The sequence below is a fragment of the Felis catus genome, chromosome D4, assembly GCF_018350175.1.
Source record: "Felis catus isolate Fca126 chromosome D4, F.catus_Fca126_mat1.0, whole genome shotgun sequence".
Lineage (NCBI taxonomy): Eukaryota > Metazoa > Chordata > Mammalia > Carnivora > Felidae > Felis > Felis catus.
The window spans coordinates 66207605-66227506 of NC_058380.1; the positions used below are offsets into that span (position 1 = coordinate 66207605).

The 19902-nt window shown below is 45.4% G+C and overlaps 1 protein-coding gene across 4 annotated transcripts in view; it reads right to left on the reverse strand.

The window, feature by feature from the left end:
- The window catches only part of ABCA1 (ATP binding cassette subfamily A member 1), a 325465-nt gene that overhangs the window by 38424 nt on the left and 267139 nt on the right, over window positions 1–19902 (reverse strand). For all 4 annotated transcript variants that reach the window (XM_045042502.1, XM_019816257.3, XM_019816256.3 and 1 more), the window contains 13 exons: window positions 18663–18802; window positions 18215–18331; window positions 13558–13755; window positions 12545–12750; window positions 11417–11593; window positions 9238–9460; window positions 7295–7516; window positions 6679–6883; window positions 5501–5614; window positions 3214–3385; window positions 1569–1700; window positions 496–638; window positions 155–292 (listed from right to left, as the gene is read on the reverse strand). In XM_045042502.1, coding sequence (XP_044898437.1) covers window positions 155–292; window positions 496–638; window positions 1569–1700; window positions 3214–3385; window positions 5501–5614; window positions 6679–6883; window positions 7295–7516; window positions 9238–9460; window positions 11417–11593; window positions 12545–12750; window positions 13558–13755; window positions 18215–18331; window positions 18663–18802 — 2187 coding nt within the window. The remainder of the gene's footprint in view (window positions 1–154; window positions 293–495; window positions 639–1568; window positions 1701–3213; window positions 3386–5500; window positions 5615–6678; window positions 6884–7294; window positions 7517–9237; window positions 9461–11416; window positions 11594–12544; window positions 12751–13557; window positions 13756–18214; window positions 18332–18662; window positions 18803–19902) is intronic.

The following is a 19902-nucleotide window of genomic DNA, read 5'->3' on the forward strand; positions in this document are numbered from 1 at the left end:
TTTTTAAAAGAAAAGAAGTCTGACATTTTCCTTGAGAAGCAATTCTGTTGCTCTAGCAACAACAGCCATGAGACACAGCCCCAGCCATACTTCTCAAGAGTTTCTCCATCCCTCCCTCCCAGTCCATAACTCAAAATAAATACACATCGGCTACCTTGTCGATATTTCAGCAGTAGCTCCCATATTCCCCTGCGGGAGTAAGGGTCCACGCCAGCTGTGGGCTCATCCAGAATGACAACCTTGGATCCCCCAACAAAGGCCAAAGCCACAGACAGCTTTCTCTTCATTCCACCTAAGAGACAGAGAGAGAGAGATGTTCCAGAACTAGCCCCAGACAGCAAAGGCAGAGGTATTGAGGGACAAATGAAGGCACCTACTTGGGACAAGCCAGGGACCCATTTATGACCTACTCACCACCCCTATGGGGACACTGGGGCAGCTGTTGTTTCCCTGGTGTGTGCATGTGGGGGAGGTTGTTGGAGGAGGGGAAATCACCTGAGAGCTGACTCGTTTTGCTTTTCAGTTTACTGGGAGGCAAACCAACATCCAGGGCCATTTGCTCCATCTCTGCTTTCACATGCTTCTCTGAGAGCCCCTTTAGACGTGCATAGAACCAGATGTGTTCTTCCACAGTCAGCCTGGGGACAGAGGGCAGGTCAGATCTGCACCCCCCAGGCTGCATCAGAATACAGTGCTTCCTGACCCAGAACAGAATAGGCATGTTTCCACCGCCCCCAAACCTTTTCTAACTTTATAAACTTCTGAAAAATTATAGGAAGAATCAAGACAGAACAACAGTAAGCAACACCTAAGCTGCTGAAGAAGCCAAAACTGTCATGTGACAGGTCCCTTCCTACCAATTCTCAGCAGGCCTGCCCACCACACATCAGGCAGCTGCAACTTTCAATCTCAGGTCCTCAAAGGGCCCACCCTGCAGCCTCATCAACCAAGAAGCTGGCTTGGCAATCACCTGGAGCAGCCCTCCTGAACCTCAAAGGACCTCACACTACACAAGAAAGGAGGTCCCTGTGGAGGACATGAGCCTGAGCTGCTTGCATTAGGTACAAGGAAATTGGGGCCTAGAAGGGGAGAAGTCCTTGCCCAAAGTCACAGAGCTCAGGTCTTCCTCTGCTCCAGCACAAGGGCTCCCTGTGGACCTGAACTGCAGACAGGGCAATGTGAATGGAAGCCAAGCCTTGAGCAGGAAATGCTGGGCCATCGTGACAAAGGCCTTGAGGCAATGCTAAGTTCTGGGCGTTAGAGCCACAGCTGGCATCGAGGAGGCATGTGGTGAGAGAGAGGATGGGCTAATTGGCCCTCTAAAATGTCAGCAATGGACAGCACTATTTCCCAAGTCCACATCCACCAGCTAGACTGATGGGACCCCTCCCCCACCCAACAATCACCTCCAGCTTTTCCTACAACAATGGACAACCAGGTCTCAGAGTGCAGGGAGGTGAGACCCACCACCCTCACAAAAGGTAAAATGCTTAAGTCCCACTCCACCCATGACTCAGGACACACACATCCAGAGAGGGCTTCCTTCTCACAGTGCTGCTGGTACTCACATGTCAAACAGCACATTGTGCTGGGGACAGACCCCCAGGTTCTGCCGGATGGTGCTCATCTCAAAGCGAATGTCTTTTCCCAGGATGTAGGCAGTGCCCGAGGTGGGAGGGAACAACCCCGTCAGGATTGACCTGAGGACACAAATTTCCAAGTGCAAGAGTCAGTGTTAACCCCTCTCCTCCGAAATGCTCCAGGCCAGGCTGCAGAGTCAGGACAGCTACGGCAGAGGTAGCAACCGTCCCACACCCCCATTCCTTCCTAACAGACCCTAGCTGCCCTGCACGAAGCAGTCTTTGCTTTAGTGAATAACTAGGAGTGAGCCTATGTGTTGGAAACAGCACTATCAAGAGAAGTGTTTTTCAATGAAGATTCCAATTTGCAATGGAAAGTACAATTTGAGGGGTGCCCAGGTGGCACTGCCAGTTAAGCATCCAACTCTAGATCTCAGCTCAGGACATGATCTCACAGTTCGTGAGTTCAAGCCCCACATTGGGCTCTGTGCTGACGGTGTGGAGCCTGCTTGGGATTCTGTCTCTCCTTCCCTCTGCCCCTCCCCTGCTTGTGCACACACTCATGCTTCCCCTCTCAATATAATAACCTTTAAAAATTTTTTGAAAAAGGAAGTACAGTTTGAAACAAATATTTTGTAAGTCTAAAATCATATCCATGAGAAATGGACAAACCAGAACAAGTTATTCAAAGATAAAAATCATTTTTGTGTTAGGCAGTATGACTTTTGCATGCCTTTTAAAAATTATCTGAGCCTGGGCGGCTCAGTCGGTTAAGTGTCTGACTTAAGCTCAGGTCATGATCTCACAGCTCATGAGTTTGAGCCCCGCATTGGGCTCTGAACTGTCAGCTTAGAGCCTAGAGTTTGCTTTGGATTCTATGTCTCCCCCTTTCTCTGTCTCTCCCCTGCTTGTGCTCTGTCTCTCTCTCTCAAAAATAAACATTAAAAATACTAAAAATATGAAAATAAATAAATATAATCTGCCATGTTCATATATTGATTTTGCATTAATAAAAAAAGAAAGAAAAAAAAAAAAGACTACGACGACATATAGGAAAAGGTCATTATCCCCAAAGACATACCCTTAGCAATGGTTGAGGGACCACACTGAAAGTCACTGAGGCTAACTCTGGTGTTTATGGCCCGTGCTCCCTTCTGAGGCTGCCCGCTGTAAGGTCTTTATAGGTCCCTATGGGTCCCAGGGAGGGCAGTCATACAGCCAGCTGTCTGGCTATACCTCCTTAGCGACAGAGCTCCTGGAAATCACTACTTCTCTCCAACATATCAAATCTTTCTTCCCACATTCCTGCTACAGAGTTCTAACCAAACTGGTTCAAGAGAATCTTTCTGAGAGCTGTCACAACCTCATGTTCCAGCAACAGTGCAGAATTCTGAGAACTCAATGGGAAAGGTCATCAAGAGGCTCCCAGGCAGTTTTACTCTTAAGAAAGAACATCTAGCAAAAATCAGCACCGGGAACTCACTCTTGTGATTAAGTAATATGAGCCATTCATCAGCTCCTCATGTGCTCTACCTCTGCCCCAGTGACCAGTGCAACGTCCTTATGTATGGATTTCTAACTGCACTACAGAACCTTCCTGTGGCTGATTCTGAGAGCCGCACCCTCTTCTTACATGGTGGTGGTCTTCCCAGCTCCATTGTGGCCCAGGAAGGAGGTAATCTGGCCCTCATAGAAATTCAAGGCCAGGCCATCAACAGCCACCTTCATGCCATCTCGGTAAACCTTCATCAAGTTCTGAATGGACACGCCCAGCTTCAGGTGTGTGGGTTCCTCCTCCATGCAAACTGTCAGAATGCAGAAGACGGGAATGAACTCACAGAAAATACCGACAAGTGGAGCACAAAGACAGAGGGGATGTGCCTGTCTTTCAGAACTGTCCTTGGATAGTTCTGGTTTCTCAGGCAAGCAGGGAACTAACATTTATTTAGGGTCTATTTGGGCAGTAGTGTTGGTGATAGGAATTCACTGATAAAGGAGAATCCACAGTCTATTGGGAGAAAAAGATTTGACAAGCATTTAAAATATACGAGGCTGGGGTGCCTGGGTAGCTCAGTTGGTTAACTATCCAAGTCTTCATTTCCACTCAGACGATGATCTCATGGTTCATGGATTAAGCGCTGCATCAAGCTCCCACATCAGTACGGAGCCTGCTTGGGATTCTCATTCTCTCTCTCTCTCTCTCTCTCTCTCTCTCTCTGTCCCTCCCCCTGCTCATACACAGTGCACCTCTCACAAAATAAACTTAAAAAACTAAAATATACAAGGCTAAAAATTGTTTAAAAAACACATCGAAAAATGCCATGGAACTGAGCAATAGCCAGACCCGGCAACACTTCACAGCAATAAAAAGGAACAAACTACTGATAGACATCACAACTTGGATGGATCTCAGGGGAATTATTCTGAGTGACAAAGAGTCAATCTCAAAATGTTACATACTATATGGTTCCATTTAGATCACATTCTAGAAATAATAAAATGTACAAGTGAAGAACAGATTAGTGGCCGGCAGGTGTCAGGGACCGGGGAGGAAGGGAGGTGGAGGTGACTACAGCTTTCAAAAGGCAGAATGAGGGGGTCTGTGTTCACAGAACAGTTCTGCATCTTGACAGAGCTAGTGGTTACATGGATCTGCATGTGACAAAGTACACAGAACTAAATACACACACGAATGAGTCCATGTAAAACTGGTCCAATCTGAAGAAGATCTAGGAGTTGTACCAATGTCAGTTTCCTGGTTCTGATACTGTGCTATAGTTATGCAAGGTGTTACCACTGGGGGAAACTGAATGAAAGGCACAAGGGAACTGTCTCCCACCCCCATTCTGTTTTTTTGCAACTTCCATGAGTCTGTAATTATTTTAAATAAAAAGGCTTTTTGTTTGTTTTTCAGAGTCATGCGATCTCAGAAGAGGAAGTGACTGACCACCTAGGACTCTAGAAAAACTGCACAGGGGAAGGGGTATGAAACTAGATCTTGAGGAAGGAGTAGTAATTTAGAGGGCAGGCAAGTTAAAGAAAGGGATCATCCATGAGAGGACACAGCACATACAAAGGCACGGCGATGTGGGAGAGCATGACATGTCCTGGCGACTGTGAGCAGTTCTAGGTGATTGATTCAGAATTAGGTGTAGACAGGAGGTTGGGCAAGAAGAGGAGGAACAGCAGAAGAGGCTGGGACAGTGGGCAAAGCGGGTTGTAAGTTGTCTAGTGTGCTTGCTAAGGAACGTCAGACTTTTCCACTGGCAACTAGGGGAAGGCAAAGAAGAGATCAGCAGAAAAGGGACTGACTAACTACTTAGGAAGCCACACTGAACACAAAGATATTTTCTCTCCAAGAACCTGAGCCAACAGCCCAGAAGGCAGAGCTTTTGCTAAACTGTGGGCACCTCCACCTACCGTCAGGAGCCAGGAGAGGATTGGGGCTCTGGGTAATGATGGGTGATAATATCAAGAAGCACAGACTGAGCTCTGGCAGCCACTTGGTGTCAGCCTACACAGGTTCATATATCTATCACTATGACAAGGCAGGCAGTGAGGTTATGGTTCCACAATGACAGCTGTCTTTACCTCTGCTTCTTAGCTATTAATTTATCATGAAGAGTGTGTGTTGGAGGAAGGTATATGTGTGGAAGTATAGAGATCAAGGGCCTCTTTCCTAGAAGCCAAGAAAACAAAGGCAATGTCCCTCAGGGAACCAGATAGCCACTCCCCAATAAGTCAACAACAGCACTGGACACAACTGGCATGGGAGAATTTGGAAAGATGCACTGCATGTGATTTCTCTACCCCTAGAGTGGTTTTACATTTTCTAAGGGGCAAAAGCCATCCTTTGCCCCTGACAGCGCGGGGGTGGAGTGGTGGTGGGGGTGGTGCTCAGGCAGGTCAGCAGCACTTACTTTCTGATATTCCCTTCTGGCTGGAACCAGGGTGGCTCTTCTCATCGCTTTCCTCACCGAACCAGTAGGATTTGGTGCAAGGAAAATACCAGGGCCTGGGTATTCCGTACTGGCCTGAAAGCAAAGATAAAAAACAAGATGTAAGACATGCTTGGCAACATGCTGGCATTCCCAAGGTATCACAGCCAGAACTACTCCCTCCTTGACACAGCTTCTGGAGATGGGACAGACTGGGATGGAGGTGGCAGTAGGGGGAGCTAATATTTGCTGAGACCTACTATATGTAACATACATTCTACACCTCTCTGAATCCTCAAACAACCCCATGAGATAGGTTATCAACCCCATTTTACAGATGTGGACACTTGAGGGATAAGTAGCCTACCCAAGGTCACTCAGCCAGTAAGTTAAGAACTCAGACTCTGAATCCAGATCTGTATGATACAAAATTGCATCTTCCATGCCGGAAGCCCAGGTACAGGTCGTAAACTTTTCATATACACTCCCGTAGAGGAAAATCAGGTGAACCAGAAAATGTTAAACCTCACTCTCTCAGAATTTGATCTATATAAAAATGTATCCAAGGCAGGTCTTGGTCAAGGAGATTTATTCAGGGAAGTATGAAAATGAATTTTTATGAATGCTCATTTGATTGAATCACAGGTAAGGGCTTAGAGCCAACATCTCTTACTATTCACAGGCAGTACTCAGGCAACAAGAACGTCTCCTGGTGGGAATTCTGGGGACACAGAATTAGAGAACTGGGCCAGCACTAGAAGGAGGAATCTTCTGGATCAGCTGACCCAGTGTTACCCAACCAGATTTGTCCTCAAGGACCAACACTTACCAGCTGTGTGTCGCCAGGCAAGGTACTTTTTTGATTCACAGTTCCCTCATTTGCAAAAGAGGTTTGTGAGAGTAAATTCCAAAGTATACCTAACATTTTGCACAGCACCTGGCGCACAGTGCTTGAGAAATGAGAGCTATGTCAGTAGCAAGAGTTATACTTTCAGCATCAGCTGCTTCTCCTTGGATGGCTTCCCTTGGGTCTAAAGCCCTAGCCACTTTCCAGGGAGCACTGAGCTCTGTAGAAATTCCAGCACAAACAAGGGGAGCTCTTCAGCTAGAAATTACATTTCCCTAGCAGATGGCTAAAGCAGTGTGGAAGCCCCATGTACCTGGAAAGACAGCCTCGATGTACCACGTCATCACTCCATAGATAAAGGTGTCGAACAGCATCATGGAGACTGACGTGGTGAGGTTGAAGCCATCTTCCTCCATGGGGCTCTCAAACAGGTTGTCCCACTGCACCCCAATGCCCTGCTCCTCAAAAAGGGCGAAGTATTCACAGCCAAACCCAAAAGCCACAGGAGACAGCAGGCTCTGTGAGAAGGAGGCAAAAGTCACTTATCCATCTCCTTGTGTCTCATTTTCTATTATTTCTAATGTAAATTCCACCCAGAGAAATTTGAATTTGCAAAATGGATCAATTACAAGATATGGAAGTATTCACCTACAGATCCCTTGAGGGTAGTGGGCTCACTAACAGCATATAAAAGGATTCTATTTTTAACTGCTCATTATGCACACACATTTCAGAAATGCATGCATGATGGAGCGTAAAACTTTTAGAATTTTATGCTTCCAAAGATGCCCCAAAGGCTCAGCAATCTTGCACCCCATGCCCACCGACCCCACCCCCAGATACACACACACTCCTCTCCTGTTCTCAGCCTTGGACTACAAACACCCTGCGGCTGTGCCTGCAGCTCCTGCCCAAGGGTGGTTGCTCACCACGAAGATCTTGAGCGTGAAGCCCACATAGTCTTGCCACGCCACGCACAGGACGTAGGGCAGGTAGAGCATGAAGTAGATGATGCCCCCGCAGGCTGCCGCCAGGTTGGCTCTGGAGAAGAGTGTGCTGATCAGGAAGCACTGCAGGATGGTCACCACAGCAAACACCGACAGAAAGACAAACACCACGCTGGGGTCGCTGTAGGGCAGCAGGTTTCCTAACTGGGAAAGAAGAGACCTATTAACTGTGCTGCCCCAACAAGCAAGCACATCCTTGCGCCAGAGAAGCCAGGGCTTACTCACACATCTCAGAGATAACATAGGGGAACAGCACTGCCCATTGTTCTGATGAGGAAACTGAGGCTGAAATAGCAGGATGGTGACTAGCCCAAGACCACACAGCAGAGGCAGGAATAGAGGAGTCCAGGGCTGAGATTCAGTCAGACCCATCCCAACGGACAATTTTGTTCTTTGTTTCTCCAAGAAATACCACTACCTGGTTTCTCCTCTTATAAGGACTAGGACTCTCCCTCAGCACAAAGAAAGAGTTGTGGGAGACAGAATTCTAGGACTTCCCCCTCCAAAAGCCATGGAAAATGGCCAGGAAATCTTACATTCCCCCTTGGTAACCTGCCATGGGTTCTGCATTACCACAATCATCCAAATCTTGTGGACCGGACCTTTCAAGTCTCTCTCTGCCCAGTTCATCTGGGTGTATCTGAGCAGGACCAGCCAGCATGTGGTCCCAGAGCAGTTCTTACCCACCAGCCACAGGACCACTGCCTCCACCATGGAGCTCCACCCTTGCAGTCAGATATCAGATGATGAGAGGAGGTTGATTTTAGAAAGCACCGCTCTGTCCTACTGTTGGGTGACCTCGGTGAAGCCCTTAACTTTCCTTGGCCTCATCTGCTTACAGGTTAAATGCGTTAGTGAAGGTATAATAAGAAAGCACAGGTGATGTGCTCTCAACAGTGCTTAGCAATCACTAAGTGCTCATTTGTAACTAACAGTAGCTAATATTCAACTAAATGTTAGTTCCTATCCCTTTGCACTCCCCTCACTTTGAAAACATTTATTTTTACATGATGCATCCTTAAAACAAATGGTTGTAAGGAAAAAAAATTAGTATACAAACCTATTAATATATGGGGTGGGCACAGAATACCGCTGCCCAGAGTCCCTTTGGAGGGGGAGCATGTTGCCTGGCAGTCACAGCAGACAGCGGTCAACTAGGTGTCAACTCCTCTGGGTCTGTCACAGCCACAGAAAGCTGCCTGGCCCTGGGGCACATCATTCCAATGATTGATTGAGGGGCCTGGGTATGGGGCGTGGGGTGTCAGGAGGGAGACCTTGGGGCTGGGTATTTCAGCTCAATAAGGAACAATTCCAGCAAGCTGTGTATGCTCCAGAGTGCCCGTGGGGCTGGTCCTGCACTGCATTTCATGCCTCCTCTCTCTGTTCAATCTTGCCTACTCCCCATCCCTCCCATAGATGTCGATCCCTAATAAATACGCATTCACCAAACTCTCAGCCTCTGTTTCCGGAAAAACCTAAGCTGCAATAACACGCATCTCTCAGATTATGGTTTTTAAAAATTCTGGCAGAATCACTACCCAATACGCCTAAGGAAATGCACAGCTCTCAGATGCTGCCAGGACCGCTGCCAAGGAGATGTCATGGCACACTAAGTGTGTACCTACCTGGGAAGCAAGATCCCTGGGTTCTAGCCCTGCTCAGCCGCTAGCCAGCTGGGCTGACCCCTGGGCAAGTCATTGCCCCTTTTTGGGCCTCACTCTTCCCGAATATAGAACGAAGAAATTTCAAAAGATGGACACGTATGACCCCTTCCCTCCCAAATACTCTTGGCTTTTCTCCTCACACAGCGGATGTTGGCTGTGCAGGAGCTCCCTGGCAGCAGGGGGCTGGTGTGGCAGCCTTACTTTTAGGATGACCACCAGCAGGCCGGCGCTCACGAGCAGAGGAATGAGGCTGCTGATGAACCAGCTGAACCAGAGGATGCCATTGTCCAGGCCCATGATGCGCATGGTCTCCTTCAGCCGCGCCTCCTTCTCATACACGATGCCCTTGATGATCACAGCCACGGAGTAGATCCAGGCCAGCGTCATGAACAGAGGCATCGACCGGCTCATCACCCGCAGGAAGCTAGAGGCCCCACGGAAGGGAGGAGGAGAATTACGGGGAGTGAGAATCAGGCTCAGAGGCCAGCGTCCCCAAGCCTGCGTGCGGGAGGAAGCCCCGAGAGGGAGCCCACGAGAGGCAGACCCTCCAGACTGTGAAACGTACGGGTTATCAAAGTTTCATGAGGAGCTCAACATACTGACAAACCAACGGAGTGCCGCCAAGTGGAGTTTCTTTGGGGTCTGCTTTAGCCACGAAGTAACTATGAGATGCAAGTTATTTTAAAGTACTAAAGAAACAAAAAACCAACTCCTTCTCTCACAAAAGTTCCGTATCTCCAAGGTCATCTCACTTTTGACTTGTACAACTTTGATCACAGATAATGTAGAAACAGACTCCAGGCAGCTCTTGTCAGTAATATTTCAAATTCCAAACTAGAATAGGAAATGCGGTACTGTGACGTAAAAGGGACACAGACTTTGGGCCCTGGAACTCCAGGCTCAAGTCCCAGCTTTACTATTTATGCACTTATCTGCTATGTGACAACAGGCAAATGCTCTTAATGCATTAAGCTCCCATCCTGTCCTCATCTTAAGACATCCTTCCTAGAGTAAATCTTAGATGAGGGGTTGGGCAGTGTGTGTGTGTGTGGGGGGGGGGGGGGGGTCTTTGGAAAACTCTGGCTAATCTTTCTGAAGGTAAAATACAAGATAATTCAGGATGACTTGGAAAAAGCTAGAGGGAGCCACATGAGGAAATCGTTGCTCAATGCAAAGCAGACAGCAAACGTAAGAAGAGGCTCCCCGCTCCTTCAGCACTCTGATCTCTACACAGTTACACCAGAGAATAAGAGAATTTCCAGAACTTGGAAGAAACATTACATATCTCAGATGCCTGCAATAACTACACCTCTGCCTGTTCTTTCTTACAAGAAATCATTAGATCCAAACGCACAGTTCCCACGAGGTCTTGGCAGCTTAGTGACTAAGTACCAAAAGATTACCTAAAGTCTAAGATAAAAAAGGCCTTGTTCAGTCTTATTTGGATTGTTTCAAAATGTGATTCACCACTTATAAAGAGGGAGTGGACAAATTTATATGCAGTTGCTCTTTACGGGTCTAGATCACGGTTTCTGTGTTTGGGGAATGTGTATCTGTGTGCATGTGCCTGCATGTGTTTGTCACAACACTTTTAAATTTGCTCTTTGAGCAAACTGTAACCAAAACGGGAAGGTTGTAAAAAAAAATGTAAGTGCTGGGGGCACCCGGGTGGCTCAGTTGGTTAAGCATCTGACTTCGGCTCAGGTCATGACCTCATGGTTCATGGGTTCGAGCTCTGCATCAGGCTCTGACCTGACAGCTCGGAGCCTGGAGCCTGCTTCAGATTCTGTGTCTCCCCCTCTCTCTGCCCCTCCCCCACTTATACTCTGTCTCTCTCTCAAAAATAAAAAAAAAATTTTTAATATAAAAAAATATATATGTAAGTACTGGTAACTATGGATAAAAAAGGAAGGAGGGGCACCTGGGTGGCTCAGTCAGTGAGGCGTCTGACTCTGGATTTCGGTTCAGGTCATGGTCTCACGGGTTCGTGAGATGGAGCCCTGTGCCCGGCTCTGTGCTGACAGCATGGAGCCTGCTTGAGATTCTCTCTCTCCCTTCCTCTCTGCCCCTCCTCTCTCTCAAAATAAACAAACATTAAAAAAAAGGGGGGGGGGGGGGAGATTACCAGTATGTGCATATTCATGTCAGTGATATGGCTGGAACAGTCAATACCTCCATCTGGCATCTTATTTCCTAAAATCTTCACTGAATTTCAAAAAAGATTTTCTTGACCAAATCAGCATGCATGTAAAACAAATAAAATCAAAGCATCCTATCTCCTTTGGTATGTATGCACATGCTTGTGTATATGTGTATGTATGTTGCATACATACTCTCTCTAGGGATTGAGTTAACCAGTTACAAGAAGATGGTAACTTACATGTCATCGACATAACAGGGGTACGGCATCTGCTGCACATAAACACCAGTTTTCTTCTCAGTGCCAGTCAGCACCCTGATGATTGCCTGTTCCACCACATCTTGCAAGTAGGCAAAGCCCCCCCAGACGTACCGCATATCCTCAAAGGGGTCAGCCCGAGGACCCGGGTCCCAGTACCTAAAACCAAACCACAGGTGATCAAATATTCATTAGAACCATAACACCAAAAGAAGCCAGGGGCCCCTGGGTGGCTGAGTCAATTAAGTATACAACTCTTGATTTTGGCTCAGGTCATGATCTCAGGTTCATGAGCTCGATCCCTGTGTCCAGCTCTGTGCTGACAGCATGGAGCCTACTTGGGATTCTCTCTCTCCCCCTCTCTGCCCCTCCCCCACCCACACTCTCAAAATAACCATTTTAAAATAAATTAATTAATTATAAAAAATTTTAAAAACCAATCACTCACAATCCTGCCACCATTACAAAGCCACTATTTTCATTTTTGCATCTTATTTTCTAGTCTTAGGGATCATGTGCACTTATGCTGAAACACATATAATCAGGGTGGGCATACCACCTGTTGGTTTGGTTTTCTCCCCCTTCGTTTGCTACCTAACACTGCATTAAGTGGACATACCAAATTTTGCTTAGTCATTCCCTTTTATACTGGTTATTTGACCCTTTTTTTTTTATTATATGAAATTTATTGTCAAATTAGTTTCCATACAACACCCAGTGCTCATCCCAAAAGATGCCCTCTTCAATGCCCATCACCTACCCTCCCCTCCCTCCCACCCCCATCAACCCTCAGTTATTTGCCCTTTTTTGTAAAAATGGATCATGCTAGTGCAGGGAACCTAAAGCCTTTTTTCTTTTTTTCCTCTTGAGGTAATGCCGTGGGATTAATTCTCTTGAGTGGGAATGCTGAATCAAAAGATGGTATTTTATGACCTTTGAAATAACAGTCTCTAGCAATGAATGTGCCACTTTCACCAAAATCATGCCACCAATTTGAGGGTTTTTTTGGGGGAATTTCTACCAAGTTATTAGTTAAACTGAAGTGCCTCTAGTCATAATAACTGCTCTTGTCGTCCCCAAAACTGGCTGGTGTGGCAGGACTGAACTCACCCATCTTTGATTTTATTTGTCCTCTCCACATTGTCGATGTCCATTCGGATCTTGTACTTGACATGATGGGGCAGCTCAACACTGCCAGGGGTGATTCCGGTGAACACGATCCCAGCCCAGAACTTCCTCTCATCCAGCAGCTCCATGGACTTGTTGATGAGCCGGACTTCTGTTGCTATCGGTTCGAGCTTGTTCAGGTTGACACACTGATGGAAGAGGAACAGCCTTCATAAGAGCACTGGTGCCCAGGATGATACACTGTGGCCAAGGCAGACTCTGTCCTAAGAGGGACACGCTGACTGCGAGCCATTTTTATCCCCATGCGCTCATCCTCTCCAAAGTCATTTTCTAATATTCAATTGAGAATGGAGTCTTTTGTTTTTTAGCTGCAATTTAAGAGTAATGCTGGAAGTACTTAGAGATAAGTTACTTATATTTTGTGGAGGGAAAGAGGTTGAAACAATGATCATACCTCATTTTCCTCGGTCTTCTTGGCAATTCTGAATCGTAACTAACCAAGTAAACAGACCAAAACAAAACAAAAACAAAAACACAAAACACAAAACAAAAACAAAACAAAAAGCCACACGCTCACAAAAAACACCTTATTTGTCCCTACTAAGTCACATAATTTTTAAAACTAGATTTTTAAAATGTAATCTATCCTATTAGATTTTAGAGAAATTTAATAAATAATGCCATTTTAAGGGCATGTTTTCTTGTCATTAGGTTTTGAGCTACAAAAGCTCCGGAAAACCTACAAGACGATGGACAAAAACACTCTTGAGGGAGATAGAATAAAGCTAGAGCTAGGTCTGTTTTGTTACACGTTCAGTCATTCAACTTTTATGGAGTGCCTTTTGTACACCGAGCCCTGTATTAGGTTTGAGTGATACTACTGGAAGTAAGACTAGACATTATTTCTCAACTTTCTTCCAATCCAAACCTCATTGGACCATCTCAGAGAAAGAAGCCAAAGACTTTTCCAAATGATCCATGGATCATATCCTCACCTCCATGAAACGAGAGATGGTCTGAATTGCCTGGTTGGTCTCATTGAAGGCTTCTCTCCAGGTGTATACAGAGCCATTGGCAGACTGGACATCCTCTGGGTGCTTGGCCAAAAATGCCAGGATGTCTTTAGCGGTCCAATCTAAGCCATCTAATTGCTGTTCCCAAAAGTGGTCATTGCTTCTGCTGTCCAACAGTGTCTGTCGTTCCAATGAGAAAGTACAAGCAATAAACACCAACTAAATCTAGATACTAAGTCTTATAGGATTTACAAAACCTAACCTTTTCACATATGTTGTCTTTTTTTTTTATCTTCATAGAAAACTGTAAGGTAGAAATAGTGTTCCCATGTTACAGGTGAGAATATGGAGGTTGGGGGGCAGGGGGAAAGTATGATTTTAACCAAGGCTGAGTCACAATGCTAACAGGCATGGAAGTGAGACTCAGAGTCAGACTAGTCTGGATCTAGTGTCCATGTTTCCAGCCTAGCCTAACAGATCAACTACAGTAACAACAATGATCATACTTACTCTGTACATTTTTTATATTAGATTTATAAGCTTTACCTCACACAACTCCATGAGGAAGATCTGTCTAAAAGTTCCCATTTTTATAGATGGGAAAACAAGTTCAGAAGTTCAAGTCCCTAACCTAAGTTCACACAACTACTTTGGTAGCAAAGCCATGGTATGAAACATGGACTCTGATTCTACCAAATCTTCCCCCTGCACTATATCGTCGTCTTCTTTTGAGACTCAAGCTGATGACTCTTCATAATGACCTTATCTCTAGACTGAATAAGACAAATGCACTTGTGCTGTTTAGTCTGGGGGGAGGCTGCCACTGTAGAACGAAGTAAAATTGCTGGATGCGTGGGTGGTGATGCAAAAGAGACCTGTCTTCCATTTCTCGTTCCCTAGCTGGTTGGTTTCCCATGTGGGTCAACATGGAAGAGAAAGACAAACCAATCTGGTGTTCAACCAGTAGATCCAGAGGGCTGGGGCAGAAGCCTGCACAGTGCATCCAGAAAAATGAGTCAGCTCCAAACTCAGCTCACGGAAAAGGAGAAGTGGGTACAACTACTGTCACAGCTTTGTGAGGGAAGATGAAACTCTGGATCCACTGAAATGGAATCTCTAAGGAGCCAAACACTGCTACTTTTTAAGTCACTCTTACTTTCACTAACAGTTTAAGTTTTCCCCCCATGTGGCTTCATATTTATTATTTTAATGGGAACATAACGGTTTTATGGAGTATATATACTATAATTTCATTAACTATTCCCATACTGCTAAGAATTTAGCCTATTTCTAATTTCTCACAACAACAATTATTATAGCAATAACACTTCCTCTCATACAGTGACTTCTTTCTTTAAAATTATTTCCACAGGATACATCCCTGAGGGTGTATGGAATGGAGTGCTATCCTGCACTTTTTTTATGGTTCTTCCAGTTTTCATTCCAAATTGCTTTCCTATAGGGAATTAAAATTTATACTGTCATCAGTAAGATATGTAAGTATTTTTGTTAACATAATAGATACAGGTTTTTACCTCACAGTTCTCAAGGGTATGCGTTACAAATTCTGCATGACTTGATTCGGAGACTTGAACAAGTAAGAGTAGAATAAAGACACATGGCATTTGGGGTGAGGCCTGCCCTGCCCTGTGTGGCTTCTGAGCACATGGTTCAGGAGGCAAGACCAGAAAGATATGCCCAGTGAGAGCACTGATCACATGGCCATTCTAGGGTATTTGAGAGGACCCAGAGACCTAAGATCACCCTTAGGAGCGGTAGCCAGGGAGGACGCAGGGCCTTGAGATGAAGGAGGCAAAGAGCAGCTCAGAAAGGAGAACAATTTAGTGTCAGTGCATCTATGACTCAAAACAGAAGTGCCTGCCTCCAGATCTGGGGTCGGGGAGGGGGAGGCATGGGAGGTGATACAGTGCATGTAGACAGAGCTGGAAACAGTAGAAAGACAAGAGCTACCACAAAGTAGAATGGTGGTTGCCAGGGGCTGATTTAAAAAGTTTTTAATGTAAGTATAATATATATTATTAGATGGAGAGTTTGGCATGGATGTTTCAGCAACTCACAGACTCCCAGTTCTGAGAAGACAAGACACTTAGAAGGAAATGGGTAGGTCAAAGGGTACAAAGTTTCAGTTATGCAATACGAGTAAGTTCTGGAGGTCTGGTGCACAGCAGGATGACGGCAGTTAACAACACTGTACTGTATATGAAATGTGCTATGTGGTTACTTTGTGAGGTGAGGATACATTAATTAGCTTGATTGTGAGGATCATTTCGCAACATCTACTATATCAAAACACACTGTAGAGCCTAAATATATATGATTTCTATTTGTCAATTATCCTTCAATAAAGCTGAAAAAAGACAGACAAGAGCTACTCCAAAAGAAGCAGAAGCCTCAGGCACCACCTCACATACCAGACATGAGGAGGGTACAGAGGACTGAGCAGCCCAGGTTTGTGGAGTCAGACACACACTCCTTAAGAGAGAGAAGAAAGGAGATGAGGAGGCTCCTTCAACTTCCACCCACAGGCTGAGGAGTCCCTCAGTTGGCGGCTTAACCACCTCTCTGCACTCCGGGCTTCAGTACCCAGTGATATATTGGACATACCCACCACCCACCAGCTAGAAATCTTTCCCCCTCCACAATCAAGCAGCTATCAGGCTTCACCTCCTGCTCATGCCTTGGCCACCCACTTAGATGGTCTCCACTCTGGTCTCTGCCTTCCACCTTTCCACACTTCAATCCACCTATCACATCAGATTAATGTATCTACGTCTCTCCTGCTTAAAACCTGTCCACAGTCCCTCAGAGCTTAAAGTAAAAGTTCTTGGATTTACACACAAGGTCTTCCAATTCACACGCCACGACTTTCTCCCCATCCACAGTTCCTACATTTCCTATTGTACATCCTGTGTTCTCCCAGCAGAATCCCTAACGAATGCCATGGCCATGTTTACAAGTGTTTTGTCTTCTCAGAACTGGGAGTCTGTGAGTTGCTGAAACATCCATGCCAAACTGTCCATCTAATAATATATATTATACTTATATGAAAAACTTTTAAAATCAGAGATGCCAGCCTGGCTCAGTCAGTAGAACACATGATTCTTCATCATTGGGGTGTGAGTTCAAGCTCCACACTGTGCATAGAGATTACTTAAAAAAATAAAATACAATCTTAAAAAAAAAACGTTTAAATCAATCCATCAATCGAGTGGGGAAGCATCCATCTGCCTACAGACTAAAACTCATGGAGTCCCTTCAACAGGGCCCCTCACAGTCTTCTGAGATGCAGAAGGAAAGACATCCAACAAATAAAAATCTGGATTCAAAGGACAGGACCAGGAAGAAGAGGTGAGAGACCACATCTATGTCTATGGTGCTGTGAGTGGCTGGATCATGTAATCCCTTTTACAGGAGAGACTGGAGCCCAACAGAGATCCATCCTTGAAGAGCAGGAGTTGTTACTGTGAGTCAGCAATAATCCACAGATCCATACAAATTATTCTTTTTTTTCTCAACCAAGTCCCTTAGTTTGTGTTTTTTTTTTTAAATGTTTATTTATTTTTGAGACAGAGAGAGAGCATGAATGGGGGAGGGTCAGAGAAAGGGAGACACAGAATCTGAAGCAGGCTCCAGGCTCCGAGCTGTCAGCACAGAGCCCAACGCGGGGCTCGAACTCATGGATTGTGAGATCATGACTTGAGCTGAAGTCGGATACTTAACCGACTGAGCCACCCAGGCGTCCCGGTCCCTTAGTTTTTAAAGGCCCCAATTTAAGAATTCTGAATATGTAACAACACTAGAGCAACAAAGATGACTCCAGCTTTCCCATCGCTGGAAGGCAGCCTGGGTATTGTCCCCCCACCCAGGGCATCAAGGGAGAGTACCTTTCAGGTAGGTACTAAAACTCAGCTGCCCCTCTGATCAATGAGGTGTCAAGATAAGAAACCTGGTAAAATCCATTCCTGCTTCTTAATGGCAGTAGAAACAAAAAAAAGAGGCCTCCCTCACGGTGGAGATAGGAAATAGTCTAATGATTCTCTGACTCAGCCCAAGACAGGGATGATGTGATTAAGCGGCACTCAGGCTCAAACAAAGGAAACATTCTGCTCTTGCTCAGACTCCTCTGCTTTTGAATCCAATTGTCTCTAGAGTACTTATCCCTTTCAAGTGGCTCGGAAGCACTAAGTGCAATTCCCCTCCACACCTTAACCCTGTTCTGCACTCACACAACACCTTGGGAGCGAGCATCTCAGCCCAGTCTAGAGGTCAGACCAGGCTTTGCCCCCACACCTCTGTCAAGACCTACACCAAGATATAGGAAAGCTAAGTAAGATGCCATGGTTAGCTTTAGAAGAAATGAAAAACTCAAGGTCCTACAATCACCAATACCAACCCTCGCTCAGCTTCTTGGAAAACTGATTTTTGACCACGGGGCACATTGATGCTGATATGCATACAACAGTGTTATCTGTGCATCATCACCTGCAGCTTGGGCTATGCTTAATACCTCTATACTGGTTAAAAATAAGAATTCCCATCTCAGTCACCTCTAGGAAAGTGACCAGAAACTCACCTCTCTAGCATCAAGCACGCACACAGGAACCAGAGGGATACTCACCCGAACAAGGTCCATTTCTGGGTTACTCTCCATGAAGGTCCAGATCTTAGGGCTGAGCTCTTCCCACATGCCTTCCAAATCATGAAACACAGCCAGTTCCTGAAAGGTCTTATTCACCTGGAGCCACGTAGGGAGTAGGGGCAACAGAAAAGGAGAGGCAGAACCATGAGATAGCAGCTGCCCTCTGACAAGATGCTCCATCACTATTTCCAGTCTTTCCCATGCCCAAGAAGAATCTGCCTGCAGCTATGATTCAAATACCCAAGGTTGGAGAGCTGGACCTCCATAGTCAGCTCTGGCCTGGGTCACACTTGGGGTTCTCACTCTTTGGAAACCCCAGAATAGCCCCGAGTTTTCTCGATATAATCCATTTGAAACCACCGTCACCTTTTTGCCCATAAATTCTAGGAGGATTCTGGAGAGGGACTTCTGGGCCTGGGCAGCTTACCTCAGCCATCACCTGCCTTGTGGCTGGAGTGTCAGGTGTATATAGGATCTTCCCAATAAGCAGAGGCTTTAGAGCTTTCCATATGATGCGGGAAAGAGGACTGGACTCCAGATTCTTCATCAAATCATTGCAATAAGGGGCTATGAAGAAGACAAAGGCAGATATGCATATGTATGGTCATATACTTATAGGAACAAGGGCTTTGGAGCTAGCCAGACAGTCCTGGGTTCAAATCTCTGCTCCACCACTTAATAGCTATGTAACAAATAACTTCACTTGCCTGAGCCTCAGTTTGCTCCTCTGTAAAAATAAAGTTATGATGTACTTGGCAGAGATGTGGGGAGCATTAACCGTTGTTATCTGTAGAGCTCCTATGACAATACTTACAAATAATCAGAGTCTATTATAACACTGATGGTGGATAACTCACAACCGAGATGATCTAGAAACAGGTTTTCACCATGCATACACCTGCATAACTCTAGATGCATACTCTTACGCTAGCCCTTGTCAATTTGTTTTCATTGAAAACAGAGAGCTGGATTTAGATTTTAGTTTTCAAGCAAAAATAAGACATTTCCCTTTAATAGGTCCCATCACAAGTATATGTAATAAACGTAATAAAAACCTCTAACTGGAAAATCCAAAGTTATAATAGACAGCAGGGCTTGATTATCCAGAAGGATTCTTGATTTTTTTTTTTTTATTTCATTCTGAGTTCTTTTAGGTACCAAGTATCCTCTACATGCCGCAAAGAGGATGTAATTTAAAAAGAAAAAAAAAAAAAAAGGATTTTCTCACAGTTCTATCTGCTTTGCAAATGGAAGTTCCCTTGGGTTGACTTGCAAGTGAGGGAGTGGAGGGAATGGCATTTCAGAAAAATTGCCTATAATGCCATCCCATTAGGCTTGCAAAGCAACTGGCGATGTCTAGAGTGCTTTGCTCCAGAGAAGAATAAAAAGTTCCTGTGTTACAGTAATGCACAAAAAGCTGCCTCGCTCAGTGTCTGAAAGAAACACCTGTGGCTGGAAGTGGAGAAAAGCTCACTTGCATCATGTTTTCAAGGAAAAGGATGTCACTGTCTAAAACTGTAACACTGGTTCCATGCTGCCACCAGGCACAGAACACACATCATCACAAAACCGCCCAAGTGCGAGAAAGAGATATGGAGTTACAAGGTTCTTTAACACCACCGTGCAGCTAAGAAGCAAAAACAAAGAGCAGACCAAATGCCTGAGAT